Below are 19,196 nucleotides of genomic sequence, written 5' to 3'. Positions count from 1 at the left end.
CCGCCCGCCGGCCATGGGGGGGCAGCAGCAGCAGCAGCAGCAGCAGCCTCGGTGGCGGCGGCCGGAGGCCCCTCCGCCCCCCGCGCCCCTCCAGCGCTGACCGCCGCCGCCGCCAAGAAGAGGACGAGGACCGGGAGCCGCTGCCTCCGGGCGGCAGCAGCAGCAGCGCCAGCGCTACGGGGACGCCGAGGAGGAGCCGCCGCCGCCGCCGCCGCCGCTGCAGGCCATGGCGGAGAACTTGCTGGACGGGCCGCCCAACGCCAAGCGGGCCAAGCTCAACTCGCCCGGCTTCTCCGCCGCCGACACCGCAGGTGAGCCCGGAGCCGGCCTCTCGCCTCCGCCGCTGCCCCTGCTTCGCCCGCCGGAACGCGGGGCCGCCGCTGAGAAGCCTCCGGGTCCCGCTTGGGGTTGGGCCAGGAAGAGCCGCCGCTAGAGGCGAGGGGGGTGGGGGGGGGAGACACAGGCTGCGCCTCCCTGGCCCCCAGCTCCCGGGAAGCGGAGTCGGATGCTGCCCGGCCTCTGCCCCGGGGGATCCTGCGCAGGTGCGCCTGGCAGCCGCGCACATGGACTCCTCGGTTCGGGGATGCCAGGGAGGCGGGGTTTCAAGGGGGGCTCTCCGCCCACCCCCCGGGAAGGGCTTGCGGGCTCCAAGTGCGCCAGGGCCAAGCATGGTGGGGCTTGGGGATGCTGGGGCCCTCGGCTTCTTTTCCCCCATGTTGAGCCTTCTGCTACCCATTGATGGGAAGTCACATTGTGGCCACGGGAAGATGCTGAACGACACTGTATCCTTTTGCCACAGCCTGATCCCTCGTCCCTTGGAAGTTTTCTGCCTGCACAATGTTGCCCTAATGTCAATTCTGCTGCACAACTTCAAGGGTTGAGCGTTAAGCATTAGGTCTTATGGCCCGGGACAAACGGTGGCTTGGTGTTGGAATACATTTTGGGCCTCCAGGCATTTGGATGGAATGCTGGGTTGCCTCAGGCTCTCCAAATGTGCCATCAGGGTTGTGGTAGAAGGAGCTTCAGTAGATGGTTTCTCTGATGATATGCAAGGTGCTACGGGTAGCCAACTCATGAGATGCCTGTTCTTGCAGTATTTAGCTTTCAAATTATTCAATGTTTCCACAATTTGGACTATATTCCAATAGCTATTTAACTCAGTGGAACTCCTCCATCAGAAATGAACTTTGTCTCAATGAAGGAGAGAGCTTGCTTGGCAATGTGGCGCCCCAGCTATGGAATGCCCTCCCTAGAGAGGTACACCTGATGCCAACTTGGTTTTCTTTTAAGTGCTGGGCAAAAATTTTTCTATTTATCCAGATGTTTAAAAGCATTTTCACTATTGTGACTATTTTAAACTGTCTCATCAGGTGGTGGCTTTGTATCTTTATTTTTGGTTTGCTTGTTTATTGCTTTTAAACTGTTTGAAATATTGGCTAAAATGTTCCATGTTAATATTTTAAATGGATAATTTGGGCTTGAAATTATGTAAAAAGAAATATTTACCTAGTTAACACCATATTGAAATAATGTGACATTTCTGAGACCCTAGTACTGAAACTATATGCATGCATTGTACACCCCAAACTCAGTTAAGGAGTTGGTTCATATGTAGTGCTGCACCATGGTTTGGTCCTGTACTCATGTAACACTAAACTAAAGTAAACTATGGCTTATTGGGACTATGCAAAGATGTTCGCTCCCTGAGTGGAGCTTGGACCCTTTTATAGTCCCGTGCAGCATTGGCAGCAAAGCCAAGGTGTGCCTTAGCACGTTGTTTGAAAACAGGATCATAATTAAGCTTTCTCTTCCTTGAACACCTTCTGCAGCAAAGAGAAAACCTCAGCTATAAATCATGGTTAGGGAAGAGAGAGCTTAACTACGGTGCTGGGTCCAGACAACCTGCTAAACCCTACCTTGGCATAGTTGCCACTGCCATGCTGGGCTGAGCTGAAAGGACCCGGGAGGAGCAAAGTGACTGGGATCTCCTCTTTGGGAGCCTTGTGTTTGTGCTAAGCCATGGTCTGCCTTAGTGTTACATGAGAACGTGGCCATTATTTTCAAACTGAGTTTGTGCAGTCCTTGGAAGCTAGGCTTTGAAGTGGATCTTCAAGCCAAAAGTGGTGCTGAGTATGGCTTGGTGAGATACTACTAATAGGCTTCTACATGGAAAGGGTGCTGCAGTATCTGTTTCTAACATACTTTCCCATTGGCAATGTACAGTACTGGCATAAACATCAGATTAGTTTTTCCTAAATTTGTGTGTGCTGCTTCATTCTTGATTGCTCTTTGTTTTGTTATGATGTGGAAGGTACATTAGTTCATTCCACGTTTAACTCACCCTTCCTTCTAGACACTAAGGTAGGCATCCCCAAACTTGGCCCTCCAGATGTTTTGGGACTACAATTCCCATCATCCCTGACCACTGTTCCTGTGAGCTAGGGATGGTGAGAGTTGTAGTTCCAAAACATCTGGAGGGCTGAGTTTGGGGATGCCTGCACTAAGGTGTTGACAGGTCCTCACTCTCAGTCTCTCTCAAGGCTAACATAAAATATTTGATTTGATTTGAATACTATCTTGAAGCAGTTCTGCTGTGGAAAAAAGTTCATAAACCTCATGCATATGGAAACTAGATTTAAAAAGAGAGAAAAAGGTTTGACAGATTGTTATTTGCTTAAAGACTTTGCTTCCCAGTCATACTTGAGTAGAGATAGTTGAGAGGGCAACGTTACATTTCCCCCCTTGTTCCTGCATGGACCTAATTTACTGGTATTTTGCTTCTTGCGTACAAGGTACTTTTGCGTTATGCTAAAGTTAAGTCATATGGTGCCTTATAGAACAATTTAAAACATGTTTGGCTGCTCAGCAAAGTATCAGAATACAGAAGGGCTTCGCTTTTCTTTAGCAACTGCCTCTCAGTTATTTGAAGGGGGAAGCTGTAACATGTAGGCATAGTTGCACACAGCAGAACTTGTCTTGAGCAGGGTTGCTGAGCAGCTGCATCAAGAAGCAAAGCAACTGGGTGTGAATGTTCTGTCTCTTACGTCAACCTCTTCTGTTCACCTTGCAGATTTTGAGCCCCTGTTTGACTTGGAAAATGATCTTCCGGATGAGCTGATCCCTAATGGAGAGTTGAGTCTCTTAAGCAGCAGTGGGAACCTTATTCAAGATGCAGCTTCCAAACACAAGCAACTTTCTGAACTTCTGAGGGGAGGCAGCGGCTCTTCTCTTAACCCGGGAATTGGGGCCGTGAACTCCAGCAGTGCCGCCACGCCAGGAGTGAATAACCAAGTCCAGGGGCAGCCGAGCGGCGTCACCATTAGCAGCCTGGGCGTCCTGGGCAAGAACCCCTTAGGCCAGGCGGACGCTGCTGTATCGAGTCTGGCCAAGCAGGCCGCCAGCACTTCTGGGCCTAGCACCCCAGCTGCTCCGGCCTTGAACTCCCAAGCCCAGAAACAAGGGGGGATGGTGGCCAGCAGCCCAGCAGCCTCCCAGGCAGGAGCTGCGATGTGCATGAACACTGGCTTCAACCAGGCTCACCCAGGTCTTCACAATAGTAACTCTGGCGGCCACACGTTAATGAACCAGGCCCAGCAAGGGCAAGGGCAGGTAATGAATGGATCCCTTGGAGCAGCTGGAAGAGGACGAGGTGCCGGGATGCAGTATTCTACCCCCACCATGCAGGGAAATGCAAGCAGTGTGCTGGCAGAGACCTTGACACAGGTGTCTCCTCAAATGACAGGTCATACGGGCCTGAACACAGCCCAGGCAGGAGCCATGGCAAAAGTACGTGGCACTCACTTCAGTTATTTTTGTTATAGTGTCTCTTGAACTGATCTTATGGATGCTAAAGTTGAAGGTGTTTGCTTCTGGCTTGGGTCTAACTGGTCTCCCATGTGCAGCTATCAGAATCCTTGTAGGAATAAATACGACAGAATTGTTATAAGCAGTCAAGGAATTAGCTGGGCCAGTTAAAGTATTGATTCTTCGTGTTTAGTGAGGAGGATAATGTTAAATCTTGCAAGTGTGCCTCTATAACCTTATTTTTAAATATGTGCCCTTGTGTTACTGTTTCTCAAACACCGTTTTTCACAAGCAACAGTTGTTGACAGCTGCCAAATAAGTCAGGTGCCACTTTTGTGGTACAGTCAAACCTCAGTTGTCAAACATAATCCATTCCGAGAGCCTATTTGGCTTCCGAGATGTTTGACAAGCAAAGCACGGTTTCGATTGGCTGCAGGAGCATCCTGCACTCAAGTCGAAGCTACGTTGGACGTTCGACTTCCAAAAGTATTGGAACATTTTTTGGAAGTCAAACATCCGACATAGCTTCTACTTGAGTGCAGGATGCTCCTGCAGCCAATCGAAACCGTGCTTCGCTTGTCGAACATTTCGGAAGCCAAATAGGCTCTCAGAATGGATTATGTTTGACACTTCCGGGTTTTCGGCGTTCGGGAGCCGAAACGTACAGTAATGAGGGTGTTTGGGAGCCAAGGATTGGCTGTACCTGGTAAACCTCATTTTTCTTGGAACTGCACACTTAGGGTTGTATCCAGCTAAGCTCTACTCAGCATAGACCTTTAAAAATTCATGGATTTAAGTTAATCATGCCCATTGTTTTAATGGGTCTTCTCTGAGTAGTACTAGCCTTGGATACAGCTCTTAATACTTTCAGGTATTACAGTGTTGTAAATATTCAGTGTTAAGGAGCCCTTCATTCTATTGCTGTTCAGGAAAGGATTTTTTTTTGGGGGGGGGGACTTGAGCATCTCTACTAAATGCTGCCACCAGTTGCAGGGAAGAAGACAATTGAACAGAAAGCAAACTTGTATACCTGGGTGGAATAAAGGGGATTTTGTCAGGTACTCTAGACAAGCAAGAGCACCCAACTCCCAGAAATGTTCTGAGGGTCATATCATCACCTCAGCTTACTTTAAATTAATATTCAATGTTAAGGTCTCCTAATGTGGGATTGGGAAGAGTCTGTGCGTATTCGTTGTCATCATCTGGCTGTAGAGCAGGGATGGGGGAATCTTGTTCAACCTGAGGGCTGCAGTCCCCTGTAGAAGATCTGCTGTGGGGGTACATGCCAGTGGTAGATGAGGCCAGAGGCAAAAAAGTTGGCAGAGCAATGGCTATGCAATCTTTTCACAGTAGAGTATATTTCACCCTCACAAAGGGTTTTATACGCACAAAGTAAAAGCACTTGAGGTAGATGTGGCTCAGCGGAGGAGAAGGATGGCCTGGGGAGATCCCAAGGGCCAGGCAGAGAAGCATGAAGGTCCCTGCTTCTGCTATGGATCACAGATATTTTACTGTGCTGGATACCTTGTCTTCAGAAGAATTGAAAGATAGTTACATGTACATCTGCAACACTGATTTGTACTTAAAACCCAGAAGCCAAAATTAATCTCTTCTCTGCCTCAAAACTTCTGAGGGTCAAGTACAGAAAATGTAATAGGTATGAGTTTCTGTATTCTAATTCCAGGTGATCACAGCTCAGAGGCATTAGAATTGGAGGGTCTGCGGTGAATCGCTGAGGTCTCACCTACCTTGAGGAGTTGCATGCTCTTCCATCTGTCCATGGCAAAGCAGACTTCACTGCCTTTTGCTTTTCATGCAAAATGTGAGGTTTTGACTTCAGGAGATAAAATTAGTGGGGCAAAAGAGTGTGTGTGTGTGTGTGTGTGTGTGTGTGTGTGTATAGATGAGACCTTTTCTCCCTTTGGACCTGGAAGCTTGTAATAGCTATTGCCCAGTTGTGAAAACCTTGTTTTTGGATGAGGAGCTGTAGAAGGTGGCGGAGATTCACTCCAAGTGCCATTGGATGTAGTGGATTATCTGGGTCCATTTTCATCCAGGTTCAGTGCTAGGTTTGATCCTGAGACAGTCTTGCCATGATGAATGAGAAATGGGAGAAGTGTGACCCTGTTTATTCTCTCAGTGGCTTTGACCATGTTATCCTGCTGTGTCGTCTCTGAGATGGAAGTCAGTGACATTTTTTTCCCCACTGGTTTGCTGCTTTTAACAAAATATGTATTCTGGGGCTGCTTCTGCATCCAACATTGTTACTTACAGATTCAGGTGGCCTTTTTCCATTTTGAGGTGGTTCATTGGCCAGGACTGTCCCTAGGCAAGGATAGTCTGGGGTCACAGTGATCTGTGCTCTAGTATCCTCCTGACTGCATTGCTGTGATGTACTGCAGGGGTCAGCAAACTATGGGCCTCGGGCCAGATCAGCACCCACCTGGGTCCGGCCCGCACCGCAAAGCTGGGACCTGCCGCAAAGCCAAGGCTCCTGGCGATGGTGACAGGAAGAAGAGGCCCTGCCAATCAAACGCTGCGCCTGGTTTACCTTGGTGGCGCTTGATTGGCAGAGACGTCCCTGCGCCGCACTGAGGTAAACCAGACACGGCATTAGATTGGCAGAGCTGCCGCTGCTCAGCCTCTTCCTCCTGCCGCTGCCAATGTCCTGGTGCTCCTGTGGGCCAGAGAGCGGAGCGGACGAGCTTGCTCTGCCACCCACGGGAAGGTAAGTGCAGGGGGTGGAAAGGGGGACTACTTGCCCCCCTCGCCTTTTCTTCCAGCTCACACCCCCCCCACACACACATTCTGCTTCTCTGGCCCGCCACAAGGTCTGAGGGACAATGAACCAGCCCACTGCTAAGAAAAATTTGCCCACCCCTGATGTACTGTATGCGGGGCTGCCCTTGAAGATTGTCAGAAAACATGAATTACCTGTCTGAATTTTAACTGGTAGCCTCAACCCAATTCTAAAAGAATTATGTTGACTGCCTATTTGCTTTCAAGCCCAATTAGAAATACTGTTGCTTACCTTTAACAATCCTACATGTCTTGGGATCCAAATACTTTAAGAATTGCCTCTTCCATATACCAGTCTGCCAGGTTCCTCTCTGTATTCCACTGTTCACAGAAGCTTGCTATGTGGTGATTTGGGACAAACCCTCCTCCTTGTTGGTGCCTTGTCTGGAATGACTGGTGCAAACTTTGTTATAATTTAAGTGACATGTTAAGACTGACACATTTTCCCAGGCATTTTAAGTTGGTGTACTTAAAATGTTTTTAAGTTACATTTATTTGTTTTAATGGTTGCATTTTGTGTGTTGTATGTTACATTATTTGCTTTTTTATGTTCTGGTGTCTGTGCAGATGAAGAGTTGGTTATACAGTAAATAGTTTAAATTTAAAGAAGTAGCATTGGTCAGCAACTAGTTTTGCTGGCAGGCCACTGAAATTGCATGTGATAAAGGACAACAGACTTCCATAGGTATTGAAGAGAACTCCCATGGACTCCAGACTGTGTACTTGAGTCTCACAGACATTATCTGTGTGGCAGAAGGCCAAGATATCAGTTGTCCTTTTTACTTGGCTTAAGGTTTTGCAGCTGTTGCCCCACCCAGAAAGGAGTTTAGGTAATTTAGCTTGGTGTTCTTGTGAATGGAAGTCATATTGGTTCCAAATCCCTACCAGCAGTTAAGGCAGGCTTCCTCAACCTTGGCCCTCCAGATGTTCTGAGACTACAGTTCTCATCATCCCTGACCACTGATCCTGCTAGCTAAGGGTTATAGGAGTTGTAGGCCAAAAAACATCTGGGGGGCCAAGGTTGAGGAAACCTGAGTTAATGTCTCCGTGAAATCTTTCAATCACTAGTTTGTGGAGCTTGCCCCTTGGTTGCTGTATGTTTTCCTTGTTGGCGAAGAGATACATCTAGCTTCTTCAGGGCCATAGAATTTTAAGTTGGAAGGGATCCTGATGGTTCTCTAGTCTACCTCCTGCAATGCAGGAATCTCAGCTAGGTCATAAATGACAAATGGCCACCCATCCTCTTCTCAAAAACCTCCAAGGAAGGAGAGTCCACAACCTTCTGAGGGAGACTGTTCCACTGTCAAACAGCTCTTACCATCAGAAAGGTCTTCCTGGTGTTGATTTGGAATCTCCTTTCTTGTCACTTGAAGCCATTTTATTATGTTTTATATTTTGCTTTTGCTGGAAGCTGCCCAGAGTAGCTGGGGAAACCCAGCCACATGGGCGGGGTATAAGCAATAAAATTATCATTATCATTATTGGTTCAAGTCCTACCCTCCAGAGCAGGAGGAAACAAGCTTGCTCCATCTTCTAAGTGACAACATTTAGATATTTGAAGAAGACCCTCATATCTCCTCTCAGTCTCCTCTTTTCCAGGCTAAACATACCCAGCTCCTTCAACCTTTCCAGGCGCTTTATCATCTTGGTCACTCTCCTCTGCACACATTTCAGCTTGTCAATATCCTCCTTAAATTATGGTGCGCAGAACTGGACACAGTACTCCGGGTGTGGTTTGACCAAGGCACAATGGAGTACTACTATTGCTTTCCTTGATCGGGACACTCGACTTCTGTTGATGCAGCCTAGAATAGCATGAGCTTTTTTGCTGCTGCATCACACTGTGGACTCATGTTCAGCTTGTGGTCTGCCTAGATCTTTTTCACATGTACTACTGGCAAGCCAGGTGTCCCCCATCTTCTATTTGTGCAGCTGGTTATTCCTGTCTGTGTAGAATCTTACATTTGTCTTTGCTGAAATTAATTTTCTTAGGTTGGGCCCTGTTCTCCAATCTGTTATGGTCATATTGAATCCCAATTATGTTTTCTGCTGCATGAGCTACCTTTCCGAGTTTGGTGTCATTTGCAAATTGGATGAGCATCCCCTCAGTATCTTCACCCTGGTTTATAAAGACATTGAACAACAACAGGCCCAGGCCAGAGCCCTGCAGCCGTGCAGTCCCCCACTTGTCCCTTTTCTCCATGATGACAAGGAAGCATTAGTGAACCCAACTCTTTGGGTTGGGTCAGTCAACCAATTATAAATCCACCTAACAGTTATCGCATCCAGGCCACATTTTACCATCTTGTCCGTAAGTATATCATGGGGGAATTTATCATAGGCTTTATTGAAATCAAGATACACTGCATCCACAGCATTCCCCTGATCCACCAAGCTTGTAACTCTATAAAAAATGAATTGAGCCTTAGTAACCACAGCTGCAAGGTCAACTGCACTGGTTTTCCAACCTGCGTTCTGGTCTTTATAGTCCTGCACTGTTTCTACCTCTTTCTTTGATTCACCTAGAATCCCAGTTATCCTACAACTTTGTTTTGGTCAAACTCATTTAGAAGCTCTTCCTTCACTTTAGGCTGACTTAAGTTTCCGCAAGCAGGTTTAACGTCGATACCTCTTTTCTATCATCCACATTCTGTATTTTTGCAACAGTTTTGTTGTCAGTGTTCTAGTTACAGCCGTCTTGCACCTTTAACTTTCCAAAACTTCAGCCTTCCCCCTTTTCGTTTCTGACCCTACTTTGCAGTCTGTCTTTTTCTATTATTTTCACTTTCTGTATTTCAATGCCAGTAATATGCAATAGCCATGGTTTTCTTAACATGGATGGTGCTTCTGGGAAGCATGATACAGATTTCTTTTATTAACTGACAAACTTTGCTTACAAAAAAACTGGACTCTCCTTCTACAAACATGGAATGGAATGGAAAATTCCAGGTCTTCCGTCCCCGTCCCCCCACTTTTCATTACATTGAATGGGAATTATATTAAAGGATGTAATTTTAGACCTTTCTCAGTGTTGCTCCCAAACCATTACCCACGTAGTTTCAGCACAAGGCCTTGTTACAGGCTGATCCGGTGTTTAATGGCACCACCACTAAACTAGAGGACTCAGCAGATAAGCTACCAGGGACTTCCAGAGAAGTGTGGGTTGAAACTGGGGATGGGGACCAAACATCTAGGCCTCTGCCTGAGATGGTAGTCAACCGCTCTGCTCAGACTGTACCTTCCACTGTCCACCACCACTGAAATTGGGGTCATATCACTGTAAGCCCCTATGACACACACACCTGGGCAAATCATAACACCATCACCCAGCACCGCTAAGCGCAGCGCAGAGACGAGGGCCACAGATGATAAGCTAGCAACTAGCAGTAAGCACACCTTGCACTGCCATTTGGAAGACTGAAATGCCTTCCCCACACTTCTCCCCTTACCTCCTGCTCCTCAGGAGGAACCCATCAAACCAAATCCTAACTGTCCTGTAAATCCCCCAAATGGCAATATCCTTTGGTGTCAGCCCCTTTGGGGATGACCTGACCACAGTCCAGCCCACTGTTGGTAAGAGAGTTCTTACTACTCTTGCTTTGTTCACTCAGCCAGCAGTCAAATCTGCCACACTTTGCAGTCAGCCAGAAGACCCTTCTAACCTGCAGGCAAATACTAAGTGGGACAAGGCAGCCAAGCAACTGATGCCGACAAATACACTCACTCTCTCCCCGCCCTCCTCTTTCTCTGGCCGGGGGAGCAGGCAGGGGCCAGGATAGTGCCAACCAGTCCCTTCTCCTTCATCTTCCTGTGGGTCTGCTTCCAAGGTGGAGTGATGGCAAAGTCTCTTCTTATAGCCAAGGCCAGGTTCTGGACCATGCCCACACTCCAGCCAGGTTCATTCAGCCAGTGATCAAACAGTGCCACAGATAGCATCCTTGCAATTATAAAAACAAGGAAAGCCATTCTAAATGGAGCAGAATGGTACAAATTCAGCAAAGCAACTCTTGAGGGCCAGGGCAAAGAGGTGCGTCTTCAGCATGCTATGGAAGCTGTACAGTGAAGGTGTCAGGAGCACCTCTGGGGGGAGGGAGTTCCACACTTTAGAAAGCCCTCCTCCCGGAATGCCATTCCCCACACTTTTGAGGGTGGTGGAACTACCAAGAGACACAAACTGATCCACTCACTCAGAAAGAGATCTAAACACCCGTGAAGGTGAGTAGGGATGGAGGTGGTCAGATATCTGGGGCACAAGTCATGTATTTTGTGTTTTTATCTTTTATCTTTATGTTATGAATCGCCCTGAGATTTTCAGATAAAGCGTGCTATACAAATTGAATAAATAAACCATTGAAAAGATAAAATTTAGGGCTTTAAGCACTAATGTGAGCACCTTGAATTAGACAGTATAGGGTGTAGGGGACGACTGGCTCTCCAGATGTTGCTGTACTACAACTCCCATCACTGGCATTGGCTCATGTGTGCTAGGGCTGATGGGAATTGTAGTTTGAAATTGTGGCTTTCCTCAGGGTGTTGAGGGTGGGGTTAGATGGAGGTACCTCTCTGCTCATAATGCATAATTGACTTTGAGAACTCTTTGCAACAAGTAGCTTAGATGGACTATAAGAAAACGATTGGACAAATTTGTGAGTGCTTCAGATGCAGCGCTCCTCTGGTCAGTGCCAGGAACAAACAGCAGGCCTGGGAGTTAGCCTTGTGCCCGCATTGTGAACTGCTCAGAGGTGTCTGGTCAGCCCCAGAATGGGAAACAAGGCTGGTGTTGATGGCCTTTGATGAGATGAGATGCTGAGGTAACTTTTGATGTGGCCCTATCCTCAACACTTACAGGAGGGTGCAGTAAGTCTGATGATGTAAGGGCATTGCAAATAAAATGACAAAAAGGAAGAGAGAACCTCAGAAAGGTGTGTGCCTTCTCACACCATATGGGGGTGCACATTCCATGTTGCAGGCACGTGCTGCAACACACACACACACACCCCATTCAGCAGATTGTAGCAGACAGTGCAATGAGGACAAGGGCAGAGGCCAGCTTGGCTTTGTGGAACTGTGACCAGCATTTAAAGGCATGTCTTAACCTACACTGAAGCAACCGGAAGCATGTTTTTAATAATCGCTATTTATTTCACGGCAAAAGTGCTGGGCTTTACACTGACCGAGTTAGAGGTTTGTCTAAGCTTTGCCCTTTGCATGTTGTCTTAAGGCGACTTTGTTCGAGAATTACACAGGGAAGGACTGCCACTCACTGGCAGGACATGCTCTTTGCATACAGAAGGTATCACAGGCTCAGTTCCTGGCAGCATTTCCAGTTAAAAAAGCAGGTGATGGGAAAGACCCTGGAGGGCTGCTGCGTGCCAGAGTAGACAGTATTGGTCTTAGGTGTAAGGCAACTTCTCATGTAAATCATTGTATTCAGCAACATAAGAATATTGGAGGAGCCTTGCTTGTCCAGACTAGTCACTTGAAGCTCAGTGTGAAGACCAAGAGTCCCGTTCCACTCCTGTCTCCAGCAGCTGCTTTCCAGAAGCATGCAGCCCCCTAATCCTGAAGATGTGAGGTCTTGGGAGTGGAAAGTGAATATATAAACTCTAATGCAAGCACACCAGCAGGGCCTGAATACTGAAAAGGTGTAGAAAACTGACCACCTACATTTTCAGATGCACTGACAATTTGTTTCAGGGAACAGGGCTAAAAAAAATTGAGGCTCCAGAGTTGTTCTTTGGCACTGTCACTTTCCACAGCAGGACGCCTGTGAATGCCTAGCACTTTGTAGTTCTGCATAGCATTGTGCTCCCTCAGGACGCAACTGAATCACGGCTTTCCTTTGCTACCGTTTGCTCCACTGGTGTCACAAATGGCAGAGAGCCTCAACTGGAGGAAAAATATGCTGGTGTTAAAAATGTACCGGTACATCCCATCTGATAATGAAAAAAATTGGCAGCTTGCTTAGAGAGAGCCATAAATCAGGAAATACAAGTTAAAAATACTCCTAAATGTTGTTGTTTAGTCGTGTCCAACTCTTCATAACCCCTGGACCAGAGCACGCCAGGCACTTCTGTCTTCCACTGCCTCCCACAGTGGAAATAGCATCACCTTTAGAGGAGAGAGGCAGCCTGCGGCCTCCGGGACCCTGGTTGGCTGGTCGACTCAAGGGAGAGCCAAACAGCTGCCATTCTGCCCCTTAGTGCATCATGCTGGCAGCCCTGCACTTACCTCTCCCAGCACTGAGGTTTCAGCAGTAGTTTCCCCCCCCCCTTTTATAAATTTTGCATAATTACATTTTCAGATGAGTAATTAATTGATTAGTAATTGAGGAACAATGTAACTTTCAAGGTTGTTAGTAGAGCATAAAGATGAAATAAGTCACGATGGTAGAAAAAGTTCGTATCACTTAAAATGATGAAACCTACAAAGAGCAGTAGTCACTTGAAGCTCTGCTTGCGCGCAAAGTGCTTAGAAACTATGGAGGCCACAAAAGTGAGGTTTGAGGGGCAGGAGGTGGCCTGTCTAGTTGCAGGAGCTTGGGGCTTGCCAGTTCAAGCATCAGAACTGCAAACTCTTAAGCATTGCCTGTCAGAGTAGACAGAGAAGCTGCCATTGGCTCTTCTGCTTTCCACTTCCAATATGTGATTGCAGCCCAAACTATTTGGGCAGAGCTTTTAGCTATCCTTGGGCCGTCACAAAGGATGCAGCCCTGACAGTTAAGTGTTCTAAGCAGGAATAAAAAGGTAATGGCCTCTTTGTGGGTTGTGTGCTTAACACCACGTTGAGTAGTAAATCTCATTTCTTCAAAAGAAATATTTGCTGTTTGTGGCTGGGGTAAAGCAAAACCATACCTGTGGTTAGATCGCTAACTCATAAGATAGGGGCAGGTTCTTCATTCAGCCAGCTGTACTTTTGTACCTGAGACTCAGAAAAAGAGTTGGCTTTCCTTACTGTCTGTACCGGCATTGGGTTGACTTCAAGGCACTAATGGTAACCGTGTTGCTTTCATTCCAGATGGGAATGGCCAGTAACCCAAATCCCTTTGGGCAGCCATTTAGTCAAGCTGGAGGGCAGCAGATGGGAGAAGCGGCAGGAGTTAGCTCTCCATTACCAAATAAGCCAGGCATGGCAAATAGCTTGTCTCCTTTTCCTTCAGACATCAAGAGTGTTTCAGTTACCAGTGTGCCAAATATGGTGAGTTTTCTGCAGCTCACAATTTTTCTCCATAGTTCTTGTGTGCCTTCCACTGACACAAACTTTCTAAGCCTGTAAAAATTGCCCTGAAAAAGACAACTTCTTATATTCAGTAGAAATTGGGCTGGATCTGTCATATGACATGGTGAAAGAGAGGCACCCTGAATAGCTTGGAGTCACAGCAGTCAGTGTGATATTTTGGACCGTTTTACCAGACTACCGGCTAAGATGCACGTGCGCAGATACTGTTTCTTAGCTGGATATTTGGCATCCTTGTGCAGCATTCATTTCAGCAGTTTTCAGGAACAGCTCTGATGGGTCGTGCTGCTGGAATTTCATCTGTTAGCAACTTTTGTGATAATAAGGAAGCTAATGAGAAACATTAATTGTTCTGCTTCAAAAAAATGGACAGTGGGAAACGTATCTATAAATGAAAGGGGTGTTTTTCAAACATATAGTGCATGTAATCTCTTCAGTCTCTATATCAAGGAAGGAATATACTTCTGTAAATGAGTTAGAGGGTTTTATTTGCTCATGTTTGGCAACTCAAAACACTTTTTGCTTCTGAAAAAATTGAGGTAGGTGGCAGTGCAAGACCATTCAGGATTTGGAAACCTCAGATTTTTAACCATAAATGTGAGTTGGAGTAAACTCTAGAAACAGTTTGCTATGATCTCTTCATCTTCTAGCTGTCCCTTCTAATCTTTCCTCCTGTCTGCCTTGCTTGATGAATTGACTACCCTGCTGTCCTTCTCTAAACTCTCCAGATGTGCCCACCTCATCCTGTCCTGTTTTCTAGGTTGCCATCTGTCCTTCCATTATTCTCCTTCACACAATCAGACACTTTGCTCCTTTTCCCAACCCGCCCCCCCCAGCCCCATTTCGAATGTGTCAATACCTCCTCAAGAAACCATCTCTTGGCCCACCTTCCTCGTTTAGAGCATGCTCCATCTGCCATGACTTTTCCTCCTCCAGCTTCACTCTCAACCTCTAAATCTGGTGTCTGCCCCCACCCTCAGCATTCCCCTGCCTTCACAAAGACCACTGGCCCTCCACACTGCAAAATCTAAAACCTTGATACTTCAAACACCTTTGATACTTGATCACTCTTCCCTACTTGATTCCTTTTAGGCGTTAGGTTTCCACGATTCTCCTCTTACTTAAGCATTCTTTCAGTTTTTTGGTGGGCATAAGCTCTTCCACTGCTTTTCTCCTCTTTCTATTGGGATCTCTGCACACACTGTCCCTGGGTACAAAAAAATAATAATTAAAAAATTGTCCAGTAGCACCTTAGAGACCAAATAAGTTTGTTCTTGGTATTAGTTTTCATGTGCATACACACTTCTTCAGGTGTATTTGGGCACAGTTAGAGGCCACAAAACAAACACTGATAATGCAGCCCTATAAAATTAATTAATTAATTAAATTTGTATACCATCCTATCTATACCTGCCGGTCTCAGGGCTGTTCACAACATTAGAAAGGAAATGGCTGAGTGGGTTGGGTGGCTCCCTGCTTTAGTTTTATTGAAAGAGAATTGGGTTTAATGACTGCAGGGCTAAATGAGGAGGCAGCGTTCTTCATTTCCCCCTTCCTGATCCAGCCCATGCGCTTTCTCCTGCTGCTCTGCAGTGGCTCCCCACTTGTGGAATGCTCCCCCCAGGGAGGTTCTCGTGGCACCTTCACTGTACACCTTCAGGCGCCAGGTGAAAAGGTTCCTCTTTAGCCAGGCCTGGGGTTGATTGATGCCCAATGCCCTTCTGAAATGTGTTGGGAAGGGCACAGGTTATTGGGTTGTGTTTGTTTTTATTATGTATCTTATACTTTTATATCGTGTTTTTACAGCGTAACTGCCCTGAGACCTGCAGGCAAAGGGCGCTATACAAATTTAATAAATAATTTAGCAAGTAATAATAATAAAATAAAGGCCAGGGCCTGAGGTTTTCTGAGGCCTTATAAATGGTCCAGATTCTGGCTGCCTGCAGGAGCCACCAATCCTTAAAGCTTTTGAAGTTACTTGTGAGCATTTTCCAAACCAAGGAGGAACCAGGTGCTGCTTTTGTAGAGTGAAGGAGAAATGTTGGGGTTCCCTGCCTTTCTGTTCTTCCACTTGCTGAGAAGGCAGGAGCTGGAGGCCTCTAGCAGAGAAGAGCAAGCTGTCTCTCTGCACACTAGAGCCCCAGCATTGGTGGGGCTGCTGGGCTTGGCAGTTTCCCCAGTGGGTCATCCCCACATCGGTCAGGGTTTTGGATGGGTCTTCAGAAGTGAAGCGGATGGGCTCCCTTCAGAAACTGCCTTCTTCAAAAGAAGGCAGCGTTGGGCCAGTCAGTACCTGCTGACCTGCTCTCTTTACCTGCAGAACATACTTAGCAAAGTCTGAGGAACAGTGCCTGCTTCTGTTAGGACACTTCTATGCCAGCTATTGTTGGCCCAGGAAAAGCACTGCAGTTTTTGTTTTATGTCTCTAATTCTTTGGGATGGCAGCAACTTTTTCTTTGCTGAATAAGCATGAATGGTTTGCCTGTTTCCCAAACTAAAAATGAAAGCTTTTTAAAATACCAGCTTTAAACTGACAAATGTGATCTGGAGAAGTGTGAATTGACTTCCAAGTATGTCTGAGGTGGTCCACATTGAACTGCTTGGAGTGCTAGTTATGATTTGGTGATAATTTAGCAAGAGAACATACTGCCTGCTGAAATATTATTAAAAGGGGAAGCAACAAATGTGGAAGTAGACAACAACAGGTGCTTTCAGATGGAGGCAAAGTAGCTTAAACTGTCAGTCATTCTCATCTAATCTCATGTGGATGACAACTGCATTGAAAGGAGCGAGACTTGCATGCAACATGTTTAGAATCATACATACACCTGGTTCACAGCACGCCTCAGGAGTTCCCATTGAATTTACTGACACTTCTGAGTATTTATGTCCAGGGTAGAGTGCATAGCTATAAGTTCTCCCACAAAGTAAATGCTAAAAATTGCATGGTGGAATCTTAGTGGCTGTTAGTTGTGGCAAATTAGTTTGAGATGGTGATCAAAGGGATGCTCTTTAATAAGATTGCTTTGCAAGTTGTTCTGTCCTAAGTGAAGCTTCGTAAGGTGATACAAAAATGTTTTGTCTTTCTTTTTAGTCTCAAATGCAAACCCAGGTACAGCAGGTGGGAATTGTACCAACGCAGGCAATGGCAGCCGGGCCAACAGCTGACCCTGAGAAACGCAAACTTATTCAGCAACAGTTGGTTCTGCTACTTCATGCTCACAAGTGTCAGAGACGAGAGCAAGCCAACGGAGAGGTGCGGCCATGTGCCCTTCCCCACTGCCGAACCATGAAAAATGTCCTCAATCATATGACACATTGTCAAGCTGGAAAGGCCTGTCAAGGTAAGAGCAAGGGTTTAAAACCTTGTCAGGAGGTCTGGGGCATATGGTTCTCCGGTTGTTTGTCTTCTGCACGATTGTGTCCCTCTCTCTGGTCAGTGAAACTGGGCCTCCTTAAGTTTGAGCATCATGGCCGAGTTGACTTGCAACAGGAGGCACTTCTCCAATTCCAGCCCAGCCCATAAAGGGAATAGGTAGCTCTCCAGGGCTTCTGGCATTGGGGGTTAATTCCCTCCCTTGTGGTTTAGTCCTATATTGTTTTTGAAACTCTCACCGTGCCTCGGTTCACTTGGAAGCAGATGGGATAATAAGTATTGATTTGGAGATTGCCTCTAGAAGCACACCTGTTGGCCTCATCAGAAGGTTCCAGGCTGCTGCTGCTTTTCTCTGCAGTCCTCAAGGTCTTGCAACAAACCTGCTGCAGGAGACAGACAGGACACTCGAATCCTTTCAGAAGTACTTTGGCAGGCTGAGCAAGTTGGGGTCACAAGTCCCACCCTGACCATGTAGGCATCTAGCTTGACCCCCTGCTAAAGTTGGAGATCCAGAGCTAGATTCCCCCCTCCCTGCACACGCCAAAGAGACGACTGCCCACCCTCTGCTGGAGGCCCCCTTCCCAGAAAACTGCTTCCATTGCCAAGCTGTTCCTACTCTTCTCAAGTTAAGCTGAAATCTACCCCATTGATCTTAATGCTGCTAAACCTGCGTGTTTCCTCTTTGCTCTCTTCTCTGGGACAACTCTGCATGGGTTGGAAGAGGGCTGCTATGCCTCCCCTCAGTCTTCAACCTTTCCTCAGAAGACTTGTTTCTCATACTACCAACGAACCTCATTCCCCTTTTGAACCTATCCCAGTTTGCCTGCGTTCTTGGAAGTGTGGCACCCAGAGCTAGACTCAGGACTCCAGATGCAGTCTTACTAATGCAGAATAAAGTGGGCCTGTTAATTCTCACCACTTAGAAACACTGGTTGGCATCTGTTTGTCTTGGGAGACGGTGGAAGAGTGTGCGTACAGGGGTGAAGTCAAACCATTGGAGAGTTACAGCGCCTGCTGTGGCTGTAGAGGACGTCTGGTTGTGCTGGTGCAGGTGTACCATGATGTTTCTTCTTAGAAACAGTGGTTCTGCTGAAGCAGCCTAAACTTGTATTGGCCTGTTTTTGTAGCTGCAGCAGACTACTCATACTGGGAGTAGATTGCAGTCTCTTGGAAGTTGGACATACCTGATCTAAGTCATTGATAAAAATGTAACAAGGCTGCTCCCACGACAGCCTCCAGCACCTCCTTGGAACTTCCCCCCGACTGGGCATGCATCCCTCTGGAGCACTCTTTTTTTACCAGCTGTGAACCCACCTGATGGTTTTTATCATCTACCCTGCCTTTAGCCAGTTAAAGAGATTTTTGTCTAATGCTTTGCTGAAACCAAGGTGAATTTCACTGAGAGCGTTCTCACAATCCTTCAAAGGATATGAGAGCAAAAGGGAGAGAAGGCTGCTTTTCTGTTCCAGGAAGGTGACTCTTGACTTCAAAAAGTTTGCCTACCAATAAGATGGCAGTGCAGTGTGAGGCCAGGGTCCCCGTTCGTGTGGTGGGCAGGGCAGGCATTTCCCCCACAGCTGACTAGTAACGAAAGGTTTGTAAGGCCTTCCTACAGTGGCATTCTGCCCCAGCAGACCAAACCTACCACTGTCCTCCCTCATAGGTTCATGGCAGCCGGAATTAGACCTCCCTCTGAATTCTGCTTTTGCACAGGCTTTAATCCCGTTGTGATTCCTGCTTCAGTGTTGTTTGCAAGATCCAAAGCCGCAGGGAAGAAGTGTGGCACGCAGCAGATGTTTGGAGAGCAGCTAAGATATTTGGCTCCAGGATGGGTTCTCTTAGACCAGGCATTGCTGGTGGTGGTGGGAGTGGTCTTGAAAGGCTTGGAGAATGTCTGTATTAAACTGTTTCTCAAACCTTTGGGGCTTCTCCCTGTCCCAGTCCAGCTTGCAGTCCACTGTGGTGGTGGGGGGACGACAAC

At 46.9% G+C, this 19,196-nt stretch overlaps 1 protein-coding gene across 4 annotated transcripts in view; it reads left to right on the top strand.

Annotated features, from left to right (window-relative positions):
- Nucleotides 1-19,196, top strand: part of CREBBP (CREB binding lysine acetyltransferase) — a 59,346-nt gene continuing 40,150 nt past the window's right edge. The window contains exons 1-4 of one of the 4 annotated variants that reach the window (XM_083711208.1): nt 14-311; nt 3,071-3,786; nt 13,621-13,800; nt 16,934-17,183. In XM_083711208.1, coding sequence (XP_083567334.1) covers nt 227-311; nt 3,071-3,786; nt 13,621-13,800; nt 16,934-17,183 — 1,231 coding nt within the window. In that variant the 5' untranslated portion in view covers nt 14-226. Of the gene's footprint in view, nt 312-3,070; nt 3,787-13,620; nt 13,801-16,933; nt 17,184-19,196 lie in introns of all 4 variants that reach the window. The other 3 variants (XM_083711207.1, XM_083711210.1, XM_083711209.1) reach the window with 3 other exon arrangements.

Source organism: Podarcis gaigeae, assembly GCF_964106915.1.
Source record: "Podarcis gaigeae genome assembly, chromosome: 14".
Taxonomy (NCBI): domain Eukaryota; kingdom Metazoa; phylum Chordata; class Lepidosauria; order Squamata; family Lacertidae; genus Podarcis; species Podarcis gaigeae.
Note: the sequence above shows the minus strand (reverse complement) of the source record. Positions and strands in the feature narration are given on the sequence as shown.